The 24,062-nt window shown below is 41.1% G+C and overlaps 1 protein-coding gene across 1 annotated transcript in view; it reads left to right on the forward strand.

The window, feature by feature from the left end:
* Window positions 1-1,865: 1,865 nt before the first annotated feature.
* Window positions 1,866-24,062, forward strand: part of LOC139620712 (poly(rC)-binding protein 4-like) — a 35,121-nt gene continuing 12,924 nt past the window's right edge. Inside the window, exons 1-6 of the mRNA XM_071476512.1 lie at window positions 1,866-2,476; window positions 15,521-15,710; window positions 15,891-15,914; window positions 17,332-17,364; window positions 18,791-18,907; window positions 22,487-22,618. Coding sequence (XP_071332613.1) covers window positions 15,603-15,710; window positions 15,891-15,914; window positions 17,332-17,364; window positions 18,791-18,907; window positions 22,487-22,618 — 414 coding nt within the window. The 5' untranslated portion in view covers window positions 1,866-2,476; window positions 15,521-15,602. The remainder of the gene's footprint in view (window positions 2,477-15,520; window positions 15,711-15,890; window positions 15,915-17,331; window positions 17,365-18,790; window positions 18,908-22,486; window positions 22,619-24,062) is intronic.

Raw genomic sequence — 24,062 nt, forward strand, 5'->3', positions numbered from 1 at the left:
CATTTAGTATGAAAGGTATTTGCTAAGCTTGAATGCTCCCAGACAAGCAGTGATGATATACATTGTGTTTGCCAAAGCAAATGGGGCTCTGTACACCATGGCTGATTTCAGCACAAGCAATGCTTTTGTGAATTTGACATCACTGTCTAATTTTCCAGCTCTATTTGATTTGAGAAATCATGATGTTACAGTGAAAATACATGCAAGCAGTTCATGCTTAACCAAAGTAAATTAGAAATTATTCAAATACAGGTCCCCAGTGTGTGGTTCAAAGTGAATCCCAACCATAAAATGAAACTGGAATTAACATATAAATCTCTCTCTTTCCATCGCATCTCACACTCTATATATACACACTATACATGTACCAAGAAATACCACACTGGGTGCAGCTCTGTCAGCTTGTCCACCTGTGATTCAGTGCAGATCTGACTGTGTTTATAATAGTGTATTGTAGTGCAATCAGCATTCCCTCACCTGGTTGATGGCTGTGTCCTATCCAACAGTGCACCTTAACTGTGTTAAAGTTGCATCACCGTGACTGATGGCTGGCAGCGGTCTGACCCACACACCCCTAGTGGTGGTTGCATTTTCTTTTTCTTTTTCTTTTTTTCTTTTTATTTTTCCTTAACAAGGCACCCTGTCTCTGAAAGATGGATTTGAAATCACACAGCACCTCCTACTGTTTGAAAAACAAACATCTCGCTCTTTCAGTGGACCAGACAGACCAGAGGAAGTTATACAGTCGAGCTTTTGTATGGGTAAGTGCTTGATTCATAGGGTGTCATTACGTAGAAAGTCGTCTTTGCATGGCTGACAGATTAAACAATAACAGGGCATATTATTCCGCTATTGCTTGTTTCAAAGTTATGTTTCCCTGTCAAAAGATTGAAGACATGCTATAATGTGCCTTTCCTCGAGCTTATGTGGGAATATATCTTCTGTAAATATCAGCTTCTTTGCCAACCCCTGGTGTTATTTACTTTATGTAGCCTCTCTCTTCTCTTCTGATTCTCAGCCAAGAGAAAATGTCACCATCAGACAGACAAAGCAACAAAATGTAACAGCTCAGAGAGACTGTAATAAAAATGTCAAGTTGTAATGAATAAAGGTCCTTTATTTAGAAGTATAAATACAACTTTACATCCATCCTCCTCTCAGTCTTTTGCATGAATGAGGAACAACTGAGATAATTTGCGAAATAGATGGAGATGTCATGCTCAAATTACCCAGACGTTCCCTCCTTCATGTAGGAGCAGGGGGAGCTGTCTAGATGACGTGCTTCAGTGTCTGTAAATTAATGAGCCATTTTGTCAAGTGAAAATTCATAACAGGAGCGTTTTGCTTGGTGACAGACAAATTACTGTCATTGTGTCCCCCTCATGTTGTTTGTTTCGCATCTCTAAAAGGTAAAAAGTGTCAGCCACTTGCTCAGGATACCAAGACTTCATAGGCCAATGTTACTGACATTATTAGCAGTATTATTATCAGTGATATTACAATCCGGAACCTGTGCAGGCTTGGAGGCTATAGAAAATAGATACATAGAGGAATGCAGTTAGAATACATATATCTATGAATGCTAACTTTTTGTTTCAGAAATGTTGATTGAAAAACAATATCGCAATATCAGGATCAAAACACTAGATGGCGCTGCGTGAGAGAGAGTGTGTGAGTTACTGAGCTCACACTAACAACTTCAAAGAAGATGCCAAGAGCTTTAGTTTTAGTGAACACTAAGTTTGACTAACCCAATGAAAATGATTCGTATATATACTCTTTCTATGAGTCCTACAGCAAACCTTGTGATCATCTCTCAAAGGTGTGGACCGTTCGATTTGCACTTAACTTGAATTTATGGGCGTAAATTAAGGGGTGAATTAAAAGCAGGCGTCATGTAAACAGACATGGCCGGGGGTTCTCCGAGGCGCCGTGAATTTCTCCACGAAAACACAAGGTGAATCGGCACATTTCTGAACTGGCTGATTCAGCAGGTGCCCAATTTCCCCCGGTCGCGCCGTGATTTCACGCCGCGCAGGAGCTCTGTGATCCTGAATGTGTCGATCTGCGGCGCGACGCACGGGGCGAAGCAGAGGTCCTGTGGGGACAAGACGGAAGCACACCACACGCCGGCCGAGGCGGGGATACAAACACACTGGAGGCTGGAAGCAGGAAGAGCACTCGGCCCTCTCCTACGAGCTGCCTCGGTTAATGGTGATCAGGGTGAGCAGGGTGGTCGCCGCCCGCATCTCTCTCTCTCTCTCTCTCTCTCTCTCTCTCTGTATCTCTCTCTCTCCGTATCTCTCCCCTCCTCAGCGCACAGGCGCCCTGCGCTCCGCTCTGCTGGCACACCGGGAGGACAGTCCGCACTACGCGTCCGTGTCATTGGACTCTATGGATACAAAGCCCGGTCAACACAGATACATGGGGAGACTTTAGTGGGAACTGCAGCCTGCGACCTTTTACATGAAAACTGGTAAGTGACTTTGATTATTGATTTATTTATTTATTTATTTTGGACAGCATGTTCCCAAGTCTCCAACTTGAAAACAGCCCTTATCTTATGTGACATTTCTAAACGCTATCGACTGTCAAATGCAGCGTCTCATGAATGGAGTTACACCAAATAGAGAGACATTCATTTTCAATTTCACCTTCAAACTCTTTTTTTTTTTAATGGTCAATCGCCGAATTAAAGGCAGAATCGGGCCTTTTAACTCAGTTCTTCCTGCCTCTCTGAATGTCTGTTATGTTTTGACTTGGACGCACTTAATGAAGACACGAACTGACCGGGTTGTCGGATCCGGCATATGGCAGAAAGTCACCAGATGAGCAGGGGACACGGTGAGACCGAGGAGACAATTGGTCTCTTGTGTGTGGTCGGGTGTATGATAATGAAAGTGGACCCCGTTGGCCGGGCCAGCCCTCTACACAAAGATCAGTCTCTACAAAATAGTGTGGGCGCCTGCTTGGTGCTGAGGCAGCGAGTGTGTGTGACAGCACCATTATTCACCCGGATGCCTAATTGCATTAGTCTTACACTGGATAGAAAAACTGTCTTGATGAGCTGACCCACATGAAAACCAAAACTCAGTGCAGATGTCGTTTGGGAGCACATGTTTCCTTAATTGTACAATTACATTTCAGAATCTCTGGTCACATTTGGCAAACTGCGAGTGAGTAAGTGATTAGGATAATTTATGAATTTATTACTCCTCCTGCTCATAAGGTTTCCACATATTTCCTGGGTGTTTGTTTGCTAGACACAATTTACAGCCAGTACAAATTAGGCTTGATATTTCCCTCAGATTGTATTAGCTGAAATAAGAATGTGTCCTGTCTCCACTTCAACACTCACATGTTTTGCATATTTGGGCTTAAATTGTGTCATTTGAGCACAACAGGCCCACAGGAGATTCAAGAAACTGATCATCTTCGGACTCTCCGGCACAACAGAATCAATAAAAAAAGCATCTGAGAGTGGACCAGCTGATTGATTAAGGAAATCATGGTCCTTGCTGCCGGGAGATGCTCATGAATCTTGCATGTGCACCTCCCAGTGTGTATCTGCTCAAACAAAAGATTTTTGTCATTCTGAGAGAAATGGGACACGTGGAGAATTGCTCATCACTTAGGGTGCAACTCTAAGCTGTTTGCTGGAGAACTGATTTGGATGCAATGCACTGTATGACAATTTTACTGAAGAAGCAGGAGAACATGATTCACTTTTATCTTCACACGCACACAACAGAGATCAATAAGCAATAATTTTCTTCTGTGTGTGTGTGTGTGTGTGTGTGTGTTGTGTGGGGCATCAGCTTGAGTGCAAATACACTGTTTATTCCTAAAAAGGAATACGAGAGGAGGACACACAATTTGGCTGTTTTGAGAGGCCGACATATGTTTCAGAGAGACTCCCAGGGTAACAGAGACAGACCACCATGTACTGCCGACTCTCTGTCCAAATGCAATTCCTTAATGCACACTGAGAGTCAGAGATCTAATAAGAAGTGGAAGAGCATCTTCAATAATGAAACCCCACCTGCATCTGTGCTGCAGAGTGAGGGCTGGGGCCGAGAGGCTCCATAAATAACAGAAGCCAGACCTGACACGTGCTGCTCCAACGTCTGCGAACTGCCAATAATCCCCCTCATCTACTAAGATGCTGTTCTTGCAAACTGAAAGGGGTGGGTGGGTGGGGGGGGGCAGGCACAATGGTTGGTTTTAGTTTGCAGTCATCAAGTAAATGCAGCTCAGTGCAGCAGCTTTACTCTATTAAACAGTTCTGCAGAGGGAGATCGTGGATATTCATTCACCTTTCACTGATGAGGAGAATAAAGAAAGAGCTTCCTGGGATAATTTAGCCATTAACAACTCGGGATAGCACAGTGGTTTCCACCGGCAAAACATCTTGAAATCAATGCAGATTCCTGTTTTGTTGTCTTCATTTTTTTTTTATATTCATTTCAACATCAAATTTGTTTTTAAATAGTTTCTGTTGTGTGTTGTATCAACGCTTTGGAACTCAGCACTTTATGAGGCAAATCACCTTCGCTCAGGCATTCATTTAGATGTTGTTGTCACAGGAGCGTTGTTGTGAAACAAATTAATTTCCTCTCCAATATTTGAAAGAGATCCCCTGCAGCAGTTAACCTGCATTTGTGCAATTAACCTGTGCTTGTCGCTATCTAATAACTACACACTCTTGAGGCTCAACTCCCATACCTTCTCCAGCTTTGTCAACTGAAAAAGGTTTTTGCTGCATGTTCATTATCCTTATGTTGAACCGTCAAGTAGGCCATGTTGTACAAGAAAGGCATGAAACAAAAATCACATGAGTGCTTAATGATTTGTGATCTGGGAGCTCCGCTGCAGATTAAACAGTGTGGATTTCTTTGTTTTGGAGCTTCTTGTTCCGCCATGAAGAGAGCCTTTCTCATGAAATAGAATGTGACCCTCCCTGATGCTCTTAAGACTGACCCAGTGTTTGACAGAGCCGCGGGCTGTCCCTTCCATGAAAAGATAGCACTGTGTTGATCGACCCAGAAGGCCTCGTGACTCTCCTGTTGTGTCTCGCAAAGGGTCTCATGAGCCTGATTTATTTAGAAGTTACCCTGAAAGAGCAGCTTTCATGCTGTCTATAACGTACAGAGAGCGACTCAAGGAATAAGGATAGGTGTATGCTAAGTATGCCACTCCAGTGCGTAAGTGCTGTACATCAAGCGAATAAGCTACAAGACTGCCTTCGTGACGGTAATCAGCTTTGCTCTACAGTACACGAAATGGAGGTTTGTTTCTTTCAGTTGGCCATCTGCATCAGTGTTTGTGTGTGTGTGTGTGCGTGTTTTTGTGTTGCGACCAAGGAGAGAAGCTTTTTACCCCCCCACCACCACACACACACACACACACACACACACACACCCCACACGCCCCCCACCCTTCAGCTGCCGAGTGCCTGAAATATTTAACAGGGACTGCACTATTTTTGGGTTTGTGCTCGGTTTGTTGTGGAGCTTATGTAATATGTAGTTTCTGCTACGTGCATGATACTGCTGTATACCAAATAAAACACCACTGGCTTGACTAACTTGAGCACAGTGATGCTGCAAACTGTAGGATTTTGCAGCCATACTGTACGGCACCATAAAGGATGCTGCACAGTAAATCAGAGCCAGGGCCGGTGGATTTAATTGCCATTTTTAACACAGTGTCTTGGACGTCAGTGAAACAGGGCCAGTCCACATCTTCTCAGGTTACTTGTTTCTCTGAGATATTGATCAACTCTTCTCTCTTCCCTCCAACTGCCCCCATCTGTCCCTCTTTCTCTCTCAATTTGTCTCCCATCTCCCTCTACCCTTCTCCTCTCTCTCTCCTCTCCTCTCTCCTCTGAGGTGTCAGATTCTCTGACTCATGCCCTGGTGTGGAGGATGGGAGGAAAGCAGGGATGAAAGAGAAGAGAGGAAAGTCATTTTGCGGATAGAGGGAGTGACCTTCATCCAGTAAGAGGGATGGGATAAAAGCTGGAGTTAATACCCTGCCAAAGTGTATTCTCCACCATGCCAAAAAAACCATTCAGAATGATATATGGTCCCTAATAGAAGCTTTCTAATAATAAGAAGCATGCCACTGTAAGTCAAGGCAACGCAAATGACCAGAAAATTCCACAGTTGGATCCAGACGAATAAACACTCTGGGGGAGTCAAACTGCATAATAGAATGAAAACAGCGCTGCAGCATGTGACATCCAAAGCCACTTAGAGATTTCCCTAAATTTGCTCTAAGAGATCCATAATTTGAAAAGAAGATTAGTTTGCAACTCAGACAGAGCTGCAGTGATTAGTCGATTCATCGATTCGTCGATCTGCAGAAAATGAATCGCAACTGTTTTGATTACTGATGAATCCCTTCAGTCCCTCTTCAAGCCAGACCTCTCTTCAGTTCTAGCTTATTAAATGTGATGATTTGCTGCCTTTTCTATGTCATATATAATAGTAATTTTAATATCTTTGGTTTTTGGACCGATTGTGGGATAACACAGTGATTTGCATTCTCTGACATTTTGTTGAAAAACAAGAAATCCGTTAACTGGGAAAATAATCAGCAGATTAAGTGATGAAAACGATCATTAGTTGCAGCCCTAAACTGAGATAAGGAAAGCTAAATGCCAAGTGTGTAGTACATGGGCTTGAGCTACACTGTCCCCATGCTAACCAAAGCGAGAGTAAATAGAGGCTCAGACAGTGTCACTGCGTGTCTGGAACCAGCATCCACTTGGGAGATAACAACTGACAGCACAGAAACACGGCCCTGTAAGGTTCATTATCTGTATGTTTGTGTTGTTTTATCCCCGCTGGCAATAATGAGGAGGAGGAAAGAATTCGGGTTTACCTAATGAGTAGACGGGATCTTTTGTGAAAACAAGCGCTTCAACACTCGATCAGTGTATGTTATTCACAGGGTGGCCGTGTTCTTTTAAAGGTACGGTCTTACGAACAAAACCTGAGCCTGAGCTCACTTAACGCTGCTCCATCCTGACAGTCACGGAAACTGACGGCTTAGGATGGACTGCCACAGTAGAGCGTCAGTTACGCTGCAGTTCATTAGCTATTGGATTCACTCGTAATTATGCAGACTCTGACACAGAAGGTGATCATTGTCTAAGCCGCACAGACAGATTGACGTGATTGTAAGTTGCTGTGACATGATGAAACCCTGAAAGTATTGATTCGTGTCACTTTGAGATATGAAAAAAATAGCAAAAGCTCTTGTTTCTGATGTCAATAATTTGTCCGTGTTGTAGCTCCTGAGCTGTCATCACACTGATAAAAGTGGAATGACAGTTGGTATAGTGCTGACATATAATCTGTGTTTTTGTGTATATAGGAGACTTTTAATTCTGATCTAGACAAAGTATGTTTTGGGAATGAGGGAGATATTATAATATTATGTAAATAATAAAAACCCCATTTAATAACCAACTCGACAGAGCTCCAAATTCTTCATGTCAGCCAGAAAACCCACACAGTTTTTGAAGTTGCCTAGAAATTTCAACTTCGGCGATTTTGCCTCAGCCCTTTGAAACCTTGAAAATTTGAATCTCTTCAGCTGATTTGTGTAATTTGCAGGAAAATCTTGTAGTTTTATCATTGCCTGAGGGTAATCTTATCAGCCCACATTTAGGTGCAGTGGCTGCAGTGAACTCAGCTGTTGGCCTCCTCTCTGCGGGGAAGGCGAGCTGGCTCCAGGGGCAGCAAGCAGCCCGGGGGTCTGATAACCTTCTCTAGGGCCTTGTGGTTGACAGGCGGCTCGTACCGCAGGCTGACACGGTTATGCTTTAACACCAGATGAAGCCGGGGGCTGATAGGAGAGGACATTCCCCTCTGTGCCGTGGGCTGACCCCTCCCATTATATGTGACACAGCTGAGACAGACATGCTGAGAGATGAAACACTGCTCTTTAATTTCAAGCCTCTCCTGTTTCACAGCTAAAGCCCTTTCCCGCTGTCTCTTTTCTCTCTCTCTTCTCAGTGGAGAGATTGTGGAAGCGCAATTATGATGAAGAAATCTTTTCATACTCAAATCAAGTGTTTCTAAGTGTTAAAGATGTGAGCTTTTGCCCATACTACATAATACAGAGACATGATATATGTATGATGATGTAGGATATATGAATATTTAACACCAAGAAACATTTTTTCTCAATCAGCTTCTCTTTTATTAGTGATGGGGTCTATCATGTACACATAATTTTTTTTTCGCAAAGACAGATCAGTCTTAGTAATTTTGCCATGAGACATTTCTCTTTTTTCTTTCTTTTTTGTTTGGTCTGCTCTTATTGGTGGATCAAAGTTGCAGGGATTCAGTGATGTCCCTGAACCAATCAGAGCATATGTTAATATTTGGATGAAAATCTGATGACAGTTGTTTGCTTTAGTTGACTGTCCCACACAATGATGGGGAAGCAGATTAGCTGGGTTTTAAACGTATTTAACGTTTAGGATTTTTATATTTAACTTTGTTGTGTATTTAGTCATGATCATTTAATGTCACTGAGAAAAACTTAAGTTTTGAAAGCAAGTTTTGAGTGGTTTTCAAACAGCCTATTTTACTGTAGCTATAGAGCTGATAGACCATAAGATAGAATTTCTGAACGTCTGAGAGGAGGTTTAAAGTACGCTTCATTTGTGCTTGTCCTCGGTGGTGGAATGAGTTACCATACTCGATTCAGTCAGCTGAATCTCTTTCTGTCTTTCTGTCAAGAGTACTTGCCTAAAATTCCCTTTCTCTCTCTCTATCTCTTGATCCTACTTTTGGTCCTTCTTTGTCACTTGCTTGGCATCTATATGTTACTTCATGCACCTGCAAGCCAGGTCACCGAGACACTCATGCCAGGTGGGACATGGACTGTGGCTTGCATTGTACCTCATTTGTACAAAGGTGAAATGAATGAATGAATTCATTGGGATAAATGAATGAATGCAAATGTAAGTGTACAAGCATTTCATGAAGCATATACATTGTTACATATCCTCTCAGCTGTGTTAATATCTCTCCGCCTTGCAGCTCATAAAGCAATATTAGTGATGAATCCCAGCATCACTTGTGGCTGTGAGGTGGTTAAAGCTAATCCAAACATGCAGCCCCTCTTTGAATATTTCATTCACTTGGAATTGAGTTCATTTAATCAAGAGGCCTCTGCATAGAGTCATAATTCTGGGCAGGTTTAAGTATTCAGAGTCGTGTTAATATGCAGTCATTAGCTGTGTTAGTTCAACATCTTCCACTATTTAGAGCTTCTGCACGCTGTCTTGTGTAGTACATTTTGCTTACATGTGCTTCTGTGTGTACCCTTGTGTGTCCTTGTGTGGATGTGTGCACATGTTTATTCCCCAAGGGTGTCATTTAAGTTTGGAGGAGACTGACCACTAATGGAGAGGAGCCTAGAGGAATCTATTTCATTCCCCTCCTGTACTCAAAGTCATTTTTTCTTTATCCTTGTCACCTCAGCCGCTGACGCTCTCATTGTGTCGTTCATGTACTCCAACATGGCAGCCGTTCTAGTTTGTTTGTGACAGATAGCCACGGAAAGTCCTCCTGTGGCACTTCTCGGCAGATCAAAGGCTGTCCGCTCTTGTGTTTCCACAGGACACTTTTCTGTGTGTGTGAATTGTTGCCTCCTTTCATCCCAGCAGCTGCGTGTGGGTTTGTGTGTGCTTTGTTTTGGTGCACACAGACCTGGGAATGTGGCTGCCTGTATGTGCATGTGGAGGGTTGTCCGAGCTTGTGTGTGAATGGTCTCTCACCTCTTACCCTGCTGTGCGCGTGTACACACGTTGACACCCTCTCACTTATTCTCTATACGTGCCCACCCGGGGAACACCCTATCCTCTCTGCCTCTGTGTGTTCATCAAGCAGACACTTAATACCCCCAACCCTCTGTATGTACTGTATGCAGAGGGGAACCCTGTTTCCGTCTTTCACCATGGAGACCAGGCATGTCCTCATTCCTTCCTCATTTCCTGTAAGCCGGCCCAAGGCCGTCTGTTTACCGGTTCTGTGAGGGACGTGGTTGTCTCAGAACAGGTGTCCAGTCCTCTACACAAGCGGGTTGTACAGCATCCTTTTCATCTTGACAGTCTCTCTGGAGTGGACGCTCCTGGAAACATGGCAAGGAAAAAAATGTTGCTGGCGGCTGTTGAGGGATGTATGCTGGATGCTTTTATCCATGACATCTTTGATGTATGCTTCGTGGATGTTAGTGAAAAATACACCTTTGGATTTTTGACATTTTGAAGGATATTTCTGGTTTATTTCATCTTATTTTCATATTTTTTTTCCATCACTTTGATAAAATTGTACTCATAAGAGCCAGTTAATCACATATTTGTATCTGTTGTTGTTTATGTTATCACATTATATATATATATATAATATAGGTTATGATATCAGTGAAGGTCAGTAGTTTTATGGATATTTTTGAAGAGTGTATCATATATTTTTATTATAGTTGGTAATAATAACAGTAACACTTTAAGTTAAATCTCTCCAATTTAGTATATATGAACATTTTAGGGCTGCAACAAACAATTACTTTCACTATTTCACTAATCTGCAGATTATTTTCTCCATTAATCAGTTAGTCTATGACTAGTCATTCACACATCCTCAGACCACAGAAGTCCCTACAATTTCATTTTCTTGTTTGCCCAACAGTCCAAAACATTTTCAATGTCATATATGACTAAAAAAAAACACAAATCCTCATATTTGATATTTGGACAAACCTTTGTGAACAGCCTGTAATGTGAAACACAGATAAAACGTTAAGTCTGTGATGGACTGGTCCGGGATGTAACTTTCTGTTTGGATAAGATGCACCAGCAATTATGGTGTGATCAGAATTTATATAAACCCTCATGCAGTGTTTCCCCTGTCTCCTGGCCTTGTGAGTATTCTTGTTTAATTCACAGGAAAGTTGGTTTTAATTAAATTGAACACAAGTCAAGATAATCTAAATGGCCTTGGACTTATAATCAGAATATAATAAAATTGCTACTACATTACCCACCAAGTTAATTGGTGAGCTCAGGTAATAAACTTTTTTTTTTTTTTTTTTAAACTTAAACATATTTAGAAGAAAATCTAAGTAAGATTCTACATCCATGCTAGTGACTCTATGAGCCAAGCACACATGCCAACAGGCCCACAATGCCAATATTAAATGCTGATGTTTAGCAGGTGTAAAGGTGTAACCATGTTCACCACGTTAGTTCAGCATGTTAGCATGCTAAACATGTGTAATTAGCATTAAACACAAAATACAGCTGAGGCTGATGGGAATCATTAACTGTACATGGATTTTGTCATGAACCAAATCATAATTTTAATCAGACAATGTCACTAAATTAAAAGTGTTGAGATATTTCAGTGAAAGACATAAATGTCAACCTGGCTGTGGTGCCAGAGGAAAAGTCCGGGATATTTGAGATACCGTACCTGAGTAAATTAAAGCGGTGGACTGACCGATAGAATGACATTGACATCCCTAGAGCCATGCAGCCAGCATGACTGAAAAAAAAACAAAAGCAAAATGTGAAATTATCACACAGACTGCCCATCGTAAACATCCATCACAGTTTACAGACCGAGTTCGTTGTTCAGTTTTGACCTTCCATACTTCCTGCGCAGGGATCGATCATAACCAACATTTCAGGTGCTTAACTTTCAGCATTATATCCAAACAGAGGGGTTTAGATAGTCTTTTGGTAAGTTGAGCATTATCATAACTGATAAGATGATGATGATAAGATGATAGTCGAAATAAAGCAGAATAATCCTTTTTTTAAACTTAGTGTGGTGTTGCCTCTCTCTGCAAAGGGCAGATGATGATATGGGCACCGGATGCTTTTAAAAAGATGTTTCAAAGAAACGTTGTCAGCAGGCGGGAGTATGTGCTCAAAAGTGATACTACTACAAAATACTACAAACAGAGAACAAAATAAATCCCGGGCAATTCAAAAGAAAAAGAACTTAAACCATATCAAACAAATTCTAAAATTGCAGCCTCACTACAAGCTGCCACCTGCTTTACGTCTCTCTCTCTCTCTCTCTCTCTGACCCCTGAATAGCTTGCACTTAATCTTCTTCACCTATGTGGAGCATACCATCCCCTCAGGTAAGTATGGGGGTGAGCTAAAATGCTACCCATCCCAAGCACCCCAACCCCACACTACCACTACCCACACTAAATTCTCCTAACAGGATCTGATAGCACGCACCTGTTTCCTCTCTCCCTAACTAACCCCACTCAGAGAGACAACTGAAAACATCCAAAGTAGACCGACCCTTCCAACATGAACCACCAAAATATCTTCAAACTTATATATATATAAATATAGAAAAAAAAATCAAACCCTGAAAAAATTAATAGAAACATTTACTCAAAACACCAATACTCCAACAATGATAATAACACAATGATAATGTGGGGCACAGTGAAAAGGGGATGGAACAACCTTTTCACACTTAGATTTTAAACTGCAGTAGACTGAAGGAGGCCATGGCTTTGTGGCCATTTGTTTCTGTGTCGGTCGTTTGGTCTCACAGAGTCATGCTTAATCTAGTGTATATAAAGATGAATACAAGCACCGACTCACAACAGGAGCTCCTGCATACTGGATTCCCTGTTCTGAGTTACCAGGTCTAATTTAGAACAGAGGGGCTCTGTTCATCCTGGAACGCTGCTGCTTGGGATTCTGGAAATGAGGAGTTCAGAGGCTCACCGCCCTCACACAAACACAGAGCACATGCCTTGTTATCAACCCACAGAGCAGAAGATAATGATCCCTCCAACCATTAACTCCTAATGCAATAAAGTGCTAACATTTTAGCCATGCCCTTCAGTGCCTTAACATAATGAAGTTAGCCCGCGGGTTGCACAAATGTGCTCTGTGATAACACATGTGCACAGGACGCATCGATCAAGCTTAAAGTCATGATTACTTGGCCTCGTATCTGTAGCTGACAGCGAGTAAAATGTTCCAGTTTTTGTTTATCTCCAGTCAACCCTCTGGTCTTTGTTTGATATTTATGTAAATTGTATGGAGATGAGCCTCTAACTGATAGTTGTGCAAGTCAATCCAACGAGCATCTCTTTCAAAAGAGTAGGGGAAGTTTGATTTGATGCAATCTAATCCAGCAAAATGACACTTTGCTCCACTTACTCCCACATTTTGACAGGCTGGCATGTCAGACTGTGCCACAGCCATGGAGGGAATACAAAATGCATACAAGCAGTCAGGCACTGTGACATCTTAAAGAAGCATGTGTGTGAGCATTTGAACGTGACTTTGAAGGCATCCAGCGCATAAATAAATCAGCCAAGCAGCGATGGCCTCGTGCACCGAGCAAAAGCAATAAACCAGCCCACAACAAGTCTCTCAGGAATCGGATCTCATCGAAAATAACACCAATTTATTAAACATGATCTCCTCACATTGCTCACCAAATCTACGAACAGCACGCAGATATATAAAAAAAAAAACACACCCGCATATGTCAGGATTGCAGCAGAGGGCTAGTACACAGTGGCACTGTAGGCTGGATGGAATGCACTTGGCAGTGGCCTTGATGAGTCAAAGAGGAGAGAATAATTTGTTACTGTGCTACTGCTGAATAGGAGCGGTTAACAGGACTCCACTGTGCGATGTGGTTTTTCCACAAATATGTGAAAGGCGTCATTAAAAACAAATATATTTTATCATGGTATTGAAAGGAGAGATGATACAATAAAGTTATTGTTCGTTTAGTTAATTAGCAGCTGAGAAAATGATATGCTTTTGTCGTGTTATCTCTGCAGTGGTGGGAGGAGTACTCAGATCTTTCACTAAAGTAAAAGTAGCAATACAGTATATATTAATAAAGAAATATTTTGTTATAAAGAAGTGTTGACTTCAAAATTTTATGTAAAAGTACACAAGTATTAGCATCAAAATCAAGTACCAATATTTTATTGGGTTATAATTATCGATTGATTAGTTTTTACAGTTGGTTAATTTCAACTAATTAAAGCGGTGGTTAATTTCAACTACAGTGCTTGGTGGCTTACTCTATAAAGATGCATCCTAATTTATTCGTATTTGTTTATTATATTTTGTGTTGATAAAGTGAATGTGCAAAGTGAATTAACTAAAGCTGTCATATAAATGTAATGGGGTAAAAAGTTAAATATTTCCCTCTGAAATGTAGTAAAGTGGACACATAAAGCATAGAATTAAAATATGTTAAGTCAATGCACTTAGTTACTTTCTACCACTGCTAATCATGTGTCACATATTTATCTACCTACATCCCCTGTCCCCACTGACAAATGTAAGGAAATATAAATCAAGTGGAAACATGAATAATTCCCTGAACTAATTGTACCCATCATGCCGAGACTTTGAGCAGCAAGGTGACACACACATTAATCATCATACCGTATGTCACATAGCTGACATGCACGTAGCCGCTGCCACATTGTTATTCCAGGATCATTACAGCTGCTTTTCATTTGCTGTCTGTGTATAAATTCTGTTCTGTCTCCCCAGAACAGTGTTTTTTTTTTGGTTTTTTTCCTCCTGCTGACTGTGATGAAGAAGATAAAACCAGGTCCCCTATGAAACTCCAAACATTTTCAATTTCATGAAAACTGTTTCGAATCGAATTTGATTAACTTTGCATGAATCTCATGCCATGGTCGTCTGAAAGGAAATTTCCTTTTTTATTTATTTTTAATTTTTTTCCAATCCAATTTCAAAAATCACTCGGCTCACTGTGAGAGAAACTGCCTGTCACTTAATGAAGACACAGAGAGTGTGTTAGTCATCGATGGACACCCACTGTCTGTTAGGACCCCAAAGTACGATGAGATGCAACACTGCTGACACTGCTGGTGTTTATGGTCAATATCCTGCAAACACAATGCTCTTCATTATGACTTTGTTATGAATCACCATCAATATTAGATCGACTCAAACCAATGAAGCAGATCCTCACAGAGATACTTGATTACAGTGTGCTGACTGAAAAGCCTGGGATGGTATGAATGTGTTTGATTTCAGCTTTGATTTGTCATCTATTCATCTCACTGTCTTTGATCTCAGCGAATTATCTTTCAGTCAACACTGCGGGGAGATACAGTGCAAGCATTTGGTTTTTCAAGAATTGAACTAGAGCGCAGCCATTAGTTTTAATAGTGGCACATAATGTTCAATGAGGAATGATGGTGAATTCATGTTTCTTGACAAGGGTTTTTAATGTGTGTGTGTGTGTGTGTGTGTGTGTGTGTGTGCATCCATGAGCTATATCATGAGTGCAAATAATGGTGTTTTAGAGCAGGAATGTAAATATTTATGACTTAATTCACACATTTCTTTGGTAGGACAGCGAAGTGTTATATGTTCAAGAGCATATTCCACTGAAACACTTAACATGTCATGAGCATCTTAATATCGTTTTTTCTCCCTCTCTTTCTCTCTCAGAGCAGCACTGAAGGACCTCGGAGAGCCGGAGAACAAGTGCTGGCCTTCGTCTGACTGTGTGACCAGCGAATGAGCCCCGTTCATGCGTCTCCCTGCATGCCACTCCCACAACATTATGAACTGTGAGCAGGACTTTGGAGACGGGGGCTTGGGAGTGACCCTCACACTACGACTGCTCATGCATGGAAAGGTACGAGCCTTCTGCTCACATTGTTTATGAATGAATGCACGCTCCAGCACTTGTGGGCTTGTTTTTTTTAGCATATTTGTGACTGCTTTATAAATTATATACCCGGATTCATAGAACTAATGAATAATGAAAGGTTACTATTTTAATTTATGTAATGACTTTTATCTCTTTGTATTATAGGAGGTTGGCAGCATCATAGGAAAGGTGAGATGTCCTATTTTTCTTCTACTGTACAACATACTGCACAGATAAAAGTATTTATCATAAATCATATTACTTTATCAGATGAGGTCGATGTTGTAAAATGTTAAACGTCTGTCTAATCGTATGTAAATCCACACTTACATTACACATTGTGCTAAGCCAGATATTTTATTGATGCCTTTTATGTGAATTCATAATCAACCTTTGTACAATAATTTTTCTCTTCGCCTTGATTCTGTTCTCAAATCAGCGCAGAACACAAAGCCCCAAACAATCATTCCTCTGAATTTCCTCATCCTCAATGTAATTGCCTTAAACCAACCCTCTTAAGACTGGGTCAAAACCCATAATGCGACACAGTAATCCATCAAACAAAAACATTAGTGCATCGGCTGCAAGCCTCCTGTTGAAACTGAGCTCCAAAGACATATTACTCTTGGCCCCTTGTGGCTACTTTTGGTGTCTGTTAGGAAGGGCCTGGCTGCACTGTGTTGCTTCAGCAGCTCCTGCTATCACGCCTTGTAACACAACACCTACGAAAGACATCAATACAAAGAGGAACAGGGACAAAAAAATAAATGAGCGCAGAAAGTAAAGAGTGTTGGAAAGAGAGATTTCTCCATGGATGCTGCAATGTGTTACAGAAATCAAAATATCTAAGAGGAAATTGAAAATGAAAAGAGAAAAAGAGGGGGTGAGAAAGAGAGGCATGAGTTTGGCTCATACTGTGCAGCTCGACACAGAGGTGCACTTGATCTGCAGTACTTGGGCTAATAACTTGCCACTCCACCCTCCAAGCCCCCTCCCCACCTCCTTCCTATCTCAGACCTCTCATCTCTTTCCCATAAATAGAAGACCGACACCGGAGTTACAATCGACCACAAATAATACGTTTTCCTAGAACATAACATAAATAACAGTGTAGCCCCGGGTGTGAGGTGATACTGTTTTTGATGCTCTTGTAAGAAAGTGATCGTCCGTGGCTGCATAAAGGTGTGAAACAGAGGTGTGACAGCTCGGATGGACTTTGGCCAAAAGAAAATGTGGGAGAGGGGAAGGAGCAATCAAAAAACCAGCAGAGGATGTTCTGCAGCGTGACACAAGCCCGACAAAATGTTCCTGTCCCTGGCAGGAGGTCCTCGCGCACACTGGATGTACAGCCATTACTGCAGGTGTACCTCCCATTCAGACACTCAGATGTATTTGATTTCTTTTTGAGACAGTGGCACAGAGGACACCACCGCGACACACATTGCAGACAGCTTCAGATGTGTTCTGATGAATTCTAATCAGACCTACGTGGTTTGAAATGGCAGGTTTCACTTAGAGGTTGGGGACACTGATGTAATTGTATTTTTCAAACGAAGCACATTTGATTCTGATTAAAGCCATCTTTCATCTGTTTTTTTTTTTCCAGAAAGGAGAGACTGTGAAACGAATACGAGAAGAGGTAGAGTGTCTATGATTTACAGCTTGAAACCTACATACATATTTTATGCACTTTTTTTTTTTTTTTTTTTTTTTTTTTTTTACACATTTTTGCTTTCTGCTTAGAAAGTCATGTTATTTGCTGTTGATATATGTGTGAGTGTGAGCAACTAGCTGTGTGCATGTGTCAGCATGTCGTATAATCCAAACAAGCACACTTTATTGTTTCTCATACTAAGACATGAACCCAACCACGTATCTTTTGTTTTCTGCCTTTTCTGTCTGTGACAAATCGAGCAGGTTCATCTCAACAAAAATGTAACGCAATCTCAGAAGGCCCTCCAAACCTGGTCAGGCTTTTTGGCAGATGTGTGTACTAATAATAAAGCTGTGGGAGCAAGCTAATAATAAAGCCTGTTTGGGAGCTTTGAGTCTGAAAAGCATACAGAACTGGTACATTGTCCGAATTGCCTTTTGGGCAATAACGACACCTTTTCAATTTAAATCCTCTCTCTCCATCATTCACTACCCCTCCTCTAGCTGCTCTCTACCAAATCCCTTTCTCTGTCTTTCCCTGCTTAAAACAACTTCCTTTCTCTCTGTCTGCTCCTCCATACCCTCTTTATAAATCTCACGGGTGCAGCCAAACTAATGCCGCTTGGTTAACTCTTGGTATTAAAAAGTAATTAGGCTGACACTGTGGCGGCACATTTGATTCTTTCACTAGGCTGCAAAGGTTTTATGTTGTGCTTTATGAGGCAGAAGAATAAACAGGGGAATAGTGAGGTCATGGGACAATGCAGCACTGCAGAGCTGCTGGATAAACCACTCACCCACAGTAGTCATCCATCCATTCACTCGGTCAGCCAGCCACTTTTGGCTTTGTTACTTCCCAACTGTGTGAGCCTCATCCTGTCAGCCCGTCCCCGGGGCTTACAGCTACAGTGGGAGCATGACTCACAGGAGTGACTGGAGAAAATGGCCCCGAGGTCAGAGTGCTGTCCTGTATCCGATCATGTGACTTTAACTCAACTACAAGACACAAAATGGAAGGAGACGAGGGAAGGGGCTTTTAGAAACCCAACCACAAGAAGGACAAAGGAGTAGTTTGACACTTTTTCTTGCTGAGCGTTAGATGAGAAGATGACTCGTGTGTTTATGCTAAATATGAAGTGGAAATCAGCTGGTTAGCTTAGCATAAAGCCTGGAAGCAGAGGGAGACAACTGGCTCAGTTGAAAGGTCAAAAGGTTAAGGAAAAAAAAATCCACCTACCATTACCTCTAGGAAGTTAGTTAGCAAGGTTTGGAGCTGGTGGTTGGTTGTGATGGTCTACTGTACTGTTTCCAGTGAGTAAAGTTAGTATGTTGTCTCAGCAAGAAAGTGAAAAATACCTAACTATGCCTTTAAAGTTGACCATTGAGTGAAGTAATGACCGCTGTCCCCACAGAGCAGCGCTCGGGTCAACATCTCAGAGGGATCCTGTCCGGAGAGGATCATCACCATCACCGGCTCCACTGACAGCGTCTTCAGAGCTTTCACCATGATCACGTACAAGCTGGAGGAGGTAGCTGTAACTCTAATGCGTTATACTCATTTCCATCGCACACAAGCCAAATCAGCTCATCTCGTCATCTCCCACAAACAAGCCATCATAAGCAGTTTTGTCTGAGTTAAACTATCAGGATACAATAAGACACATATGTGGAAAGCTTTTGGGGCCAAAATATCTTGTTTGTGAGAGTTGGGAAAAGTGCAAGAAGCTATTTCACCACATTATCTCACAAAAATCCTTTCCTGAGCTTCATCTTAACATTGCCACTAATGTGCTTTTATTGCTATCGATTATGCTCTAAACTGAGGTGATGGAAGGAAAAAATTGTATCTGTGTTTCATAGCACTTGACCTGTGTTCAGATAAGATCACTCTGCAAATGAAAATTTGGGATAGGTGTATGTAGCTGCTTTTGCAAAACCTATTTAACTATTGGAAGTGGAATGGTGTGATGTGTACTGTAGAGTACATCGGGCCACATGTTCAGTCCACTCAGTAACAGTGCAAATGATCCTAATTTGTACCTGTTAATGAAAAGGATTTGTATATCTTTTGATGGTCTTCTAATCAGTTATAGATGACAAAGTTCCTCATGCTATTAATCCCCACGGTGACTGTCCGTCACCACACTAATTAATATGGTGGAATGAGAGCCGTCCTCGCTCTGATTTAGCATCACAGCAGACGCTGGCAAGGAAACAGGTGCTCCCTGCTCAGGTCGACAGCCTTCAGTAAACACGCATGCTGGCTGGGAGCACACTGCAGTATTAATTAAAGATCTTTCAGACTCACCTCTTTTCAACCCTGTAACTCCTGAGTTTCCATGGCAACATGTTGGCTGACCCACTGCACGTTGCTTCCACCTTGGTTGAGTTATTGTGTGTTTGACACCTTTAATTAAAAACAAATGGGAATAATCTGATTTTTTGGCCACTGGATTAGTTTCTGTCTCAATAGTTTATGATTACACGGCGGCACAAGTTCACTTTCATTTGGCATCTGATCACTTGTGTCTGTGTTTTATGGATGAAGTTTTCCCCAACCACTGCCAGATTTATGCAAATACGGTGATCTAATCACTTAAAAAGTGTTCAGATACAGATACAGATACAGATACAAGACATGCAAGACAGTATCATATGTGTATTTTATTCCCAGGTGTCGAGGCACAGCATGCATGAAAGCCTCATAATCTCTCTGTATTGGAGTCCTTATCCCACCAGCAACACAATATGCTTTGGGGATTTAAGCCCAGCAACTCTTTGTGTGAGCAGTGCTTGTGTAACCCGCTGTCTTTATTTCCGCCAATTTGCTTTGAGAGCCTCTTTTTTTGCTGGGATGGAACCGGAGAGTATGGGAACGTTCACAGTTGTTAAGATGTGGCTCATATTTTTAGATCAAATCAAGAAAATGACGCCCAGAGTCTTCTGATTGTACAGACGAGCTGCGTGCTCCTCTTCTAATGAGATGAGACGTCAGAGAGCCTGATCTGCCTGACTAAATATAGACACGGAGCAGAGCCGCATCAGAATATGCCTTTCAAATTTAAAGTTCAGTTATTGGAAACATTATGCAGTTCCCTTCATAAATAAAATCCCTTGAGGCCACACATCCACCCTGTCACCTCTTAAGTCAAACTCTGCTAATTTTACTGCAAACTGGCCCCAACACAAACCAAACGAAAACAAGCATTCTGTCAGACATTTGTTGTGTCTTGAACTCTGCTGGGAAGAGAGACAGCGTGGCATATTTACATTTCAAAGGTTCACAGAGGCACGCTGTTCGTTAATTAAAAGCTCAATCTCCACCCACAGCAGAGCAGGCGGATGTTTGCTACCTGCACTGTAAAACACTGTTCAACACTCCTCAGATCAGTGAGCTTCCTCATCTAAATACTTTATTTGTTTAAACTTACAAATACATGCAGTATAGATAACATATACACTCACACCCATTCTTTATTAGGCTGTTATTATCATAAGATGTATTGAAATACATTTTAAATTCATCCACTGCTGTTAAATAAGTACGTCTTGTTATTAGATATTGTTTCCTTGAAGTTGTATGCCTTTAAAATTACCAGTAATCTATCATAATATAACCTCTTAAAAGGGTTTGTATTTTACTTTTTTTTCATGCTTTCCAGAGTTTTCCTCAGGGTCCTGACAGTTTAAAGGAATAGTTCGACATTTTTAGAAAAATGCTTAAAAATAGAAAACACAACTAAAAACAGAAACAGCTACAGCTTCAGTATTTGTGTTTTATATATTTTCTCACTGTGTATATCTTTCTTCTATATGCTGTGTTAATGCTATGTATATATTTGTTATATGCTATGTATTGATATGTTTTTTTTAAGTTTAAATTCTGTTTAGTTGTGTTTTCTTAAATTGCATTGTGTTGAGCTTTCAGGGCCACCGTATAACTTGCTTTCTTGCTTCTTCCTGTTTCCCCCTGTTTCTAGTCTTCTAGTTGGCTGTTGGCTGTATGTTGTGGCTGTGTGATATAAGAATGGTATTGATCTTCTCATTTAATACTCAGCAAGAAAGGGAATAAGCATATTTACCAAAAATGTCAAACTATTCCTTTGAATCGAGTCTCATTGCATGGCATTTAATTTAATGGCATTTCATTTAAATGACAAGAAAAAGGATTAAACAAATGAAAATAATTTTTGGCATAAATCCTCAAATTGCATGGATGTGATTCCTGTAACAAATACATCTGTACATGAAAAGACATCCTCATACAAATTTATTCATTTCATAATATCTTCCAATAAGGAAATCTGAAGGTGACCAGGTTCAGGCAGTGGGAAGGACATGTAGACAATATGCTCTGGCTCAGTTTTATGCAGCAGAGTGAAACGCTCAAAGCATAATTTTCTCACCACCGGTATTGTTTCCCCTTTCATGCAGAATTCAGCAGTTCATAAAAATGATTAAACAGCCTTTTCATACCCCGTCACTGCACTGGAGAACATACATCGCTGGCCAGCCTCCTGTGGACTTCTCTCCCTGCACTTACTCAAATACATAGATACAGGAGCTGAGGTTAATTAGGTGCAGATGCTCTTTGCTCTCTCCGCCTCACACCCAAGGATCCACCAACCTTTTTCAATACGGATCAGATTTGCTTTATCTGTTTGTTTCGATTCATATTGATGCAATAGAAGCTGAGCTTGGCGGCATTTTGATTGGTTCAGAACAAACTGTGAGTGTAGTGACTACTTTGGTCTTCATAATTTTGGATTTTGAGGTGATGCTAATAAGTAGTGAAATGTTGATTTTGCTCATTATGACATGGAATAATTAGGCAGGTATTAATTTTACTTAGTTTGTACTGTTTGATTTCCAGTATTTAGAAGATTCACTTTAGGGTGTTCAGATTAGTTTGAATGAAATGAGTTTCATTTAAATTCAGTGGCAGTTCAGTCCTAATTGTTGGAAGTTAACACCCTCCAGTGACTTATGCCTCCCTTTCCACCTTGACTCCTGCTGTCCGATCTTTTCCTCTGGGCCACTCTCCCTCTCTCTTTTTCTCCTGTCAGCTCTCACCACATTTTTTCTTCTTCTCTTGTATCTCCCTCCAGGATCTGACCGCGCTGGTGGCCAACGGCACCATAAGCTCCAAGCCACCAGTCACCCTGCGCCTGGTCATCCCTGCCAGCCAGTGTGGCTCTCTCATCGGGAAGGGAGGGGCCAAGATAAAGGAGATCAGAGAGGTGAGCAGCCAGAACTCAAATCTACTCCATCCTCATTTCACAGGCTGGCCGAACACTGATATGTTAAGAGAACAAATCTGCTCCTGGAAACGAGGGGAAAATCTGCAGCTGGAATGGAGAGATATTTCATTTTTTACAGTTTTGCTGTTTTTTGCTCTGCTGCGTAATTGCACCAATACATTTTAGATGTGTATTAGATGCCCTTGTTCAGAATAACTGCAATTACAGTTCAAATACATTACTGTAATAAGGCTGGAAAGGTGGTGATAAAGTGGTAAAAAATACTGAACATATTAATAATTCGCCAGAGGTCACAAGCTCTACAAACTAATGACTTCTGAAGAAGCAGAACTTAAATAAAACAGAAAAAAATACAAAGTTGCACTAGTGTTATGAGTAAGTAAGTTTTGTGAATGGAAATATAAAAATTCACAAAGCATTCAACATTTTAGAAAACAATTACGGGTCTATAGCCCTGCCAGAGGCTAGACTGAGGCACAGCGGTGCTTTGAGCTGAATGCTAATATCATCATGCTAACATACACTGCTAATGCTACCATGCTGACAACCATGCTACCATGACTTTTAAAGGTTCAGTGGTTAATATGTTCATCGTGTTCACCATCCTCATCTCCTCTTCCACTACCAGACCAGACCCCTCAGATCTGCTGACCAATCACTGCTCTTAAAATCCAGGGCTGATTGGACCATTTTTCACTGTCGGCCCGAAACTGTGTTGTGGAATAGTTTTGTAAGACTTGTCTCTAGTCTTCAGCCTTTTGATAGTCATCATGAAGACACAACAGGACTCTCTTTTATTATTCATTTGTTCTCTGTGCAATGATGTTGTGGTTTTATAATTTTTTTCTACCATTTTATTAATTTACTTCATACTCAGAAATGTGTTTAATTTTTTTTTAATTATTGTAATTCTTATCTTTCTGTAAAACACGTTTGCTATTCATTTGCTGTAAATGTGCTCTAAAATAAATGTAACTGATTTGGCTTGACTTATCTTAGAGTGTTAGCATCCTAATGTTTTCTAAACACAAAGTAGCCTACAGCTGAGGCTGATGGGAATATCATTAGTCTTGCAGGTATTTGGCCATAAACCAAGAATAAGTAAAAGTTTGACCTGATGATGGTGCTAGATTAAAACAGAGTCAGAGGATGACCAGTGATTGCAATTTAATCTCAAGGTCATGTTAATCTGTCCAATAGTTGTCGAGACATTGTCCCGCAAAACCAATGCGTGCCAATCCATGTAGCAGACAAATTTCACCAGAAATGAAAACGTTAGAGGATCATTATAGTCAATAGGATTCATCCTCTGGGAATCATGAATATTTGTCCAAAAAAAAAAACCTGCAACCATCCAACTATCATTGTCATCTTTACAGCTATGCCACTAGTGTGGCTAAAAATATAGCAATTCACAAAGCGA

This window comes from Trachinotus anak, unplaced genomic scaffold, assembly GCF_046630095.1.
Source record: "Trachinotus anak isolate AG129_WGS33_773 ecotype Australia unplaced genomic scaffold, CSIRO_AGI_Tana_v1 ptg000004l, whole genome shotgun sequence".
Classification (NCBI taxonomy): Eukaryota; Metazoa; Chordata; class Actinopteri; order Carangiformes; family Carangidae; genus Trachinotus; species Trachinotus anak.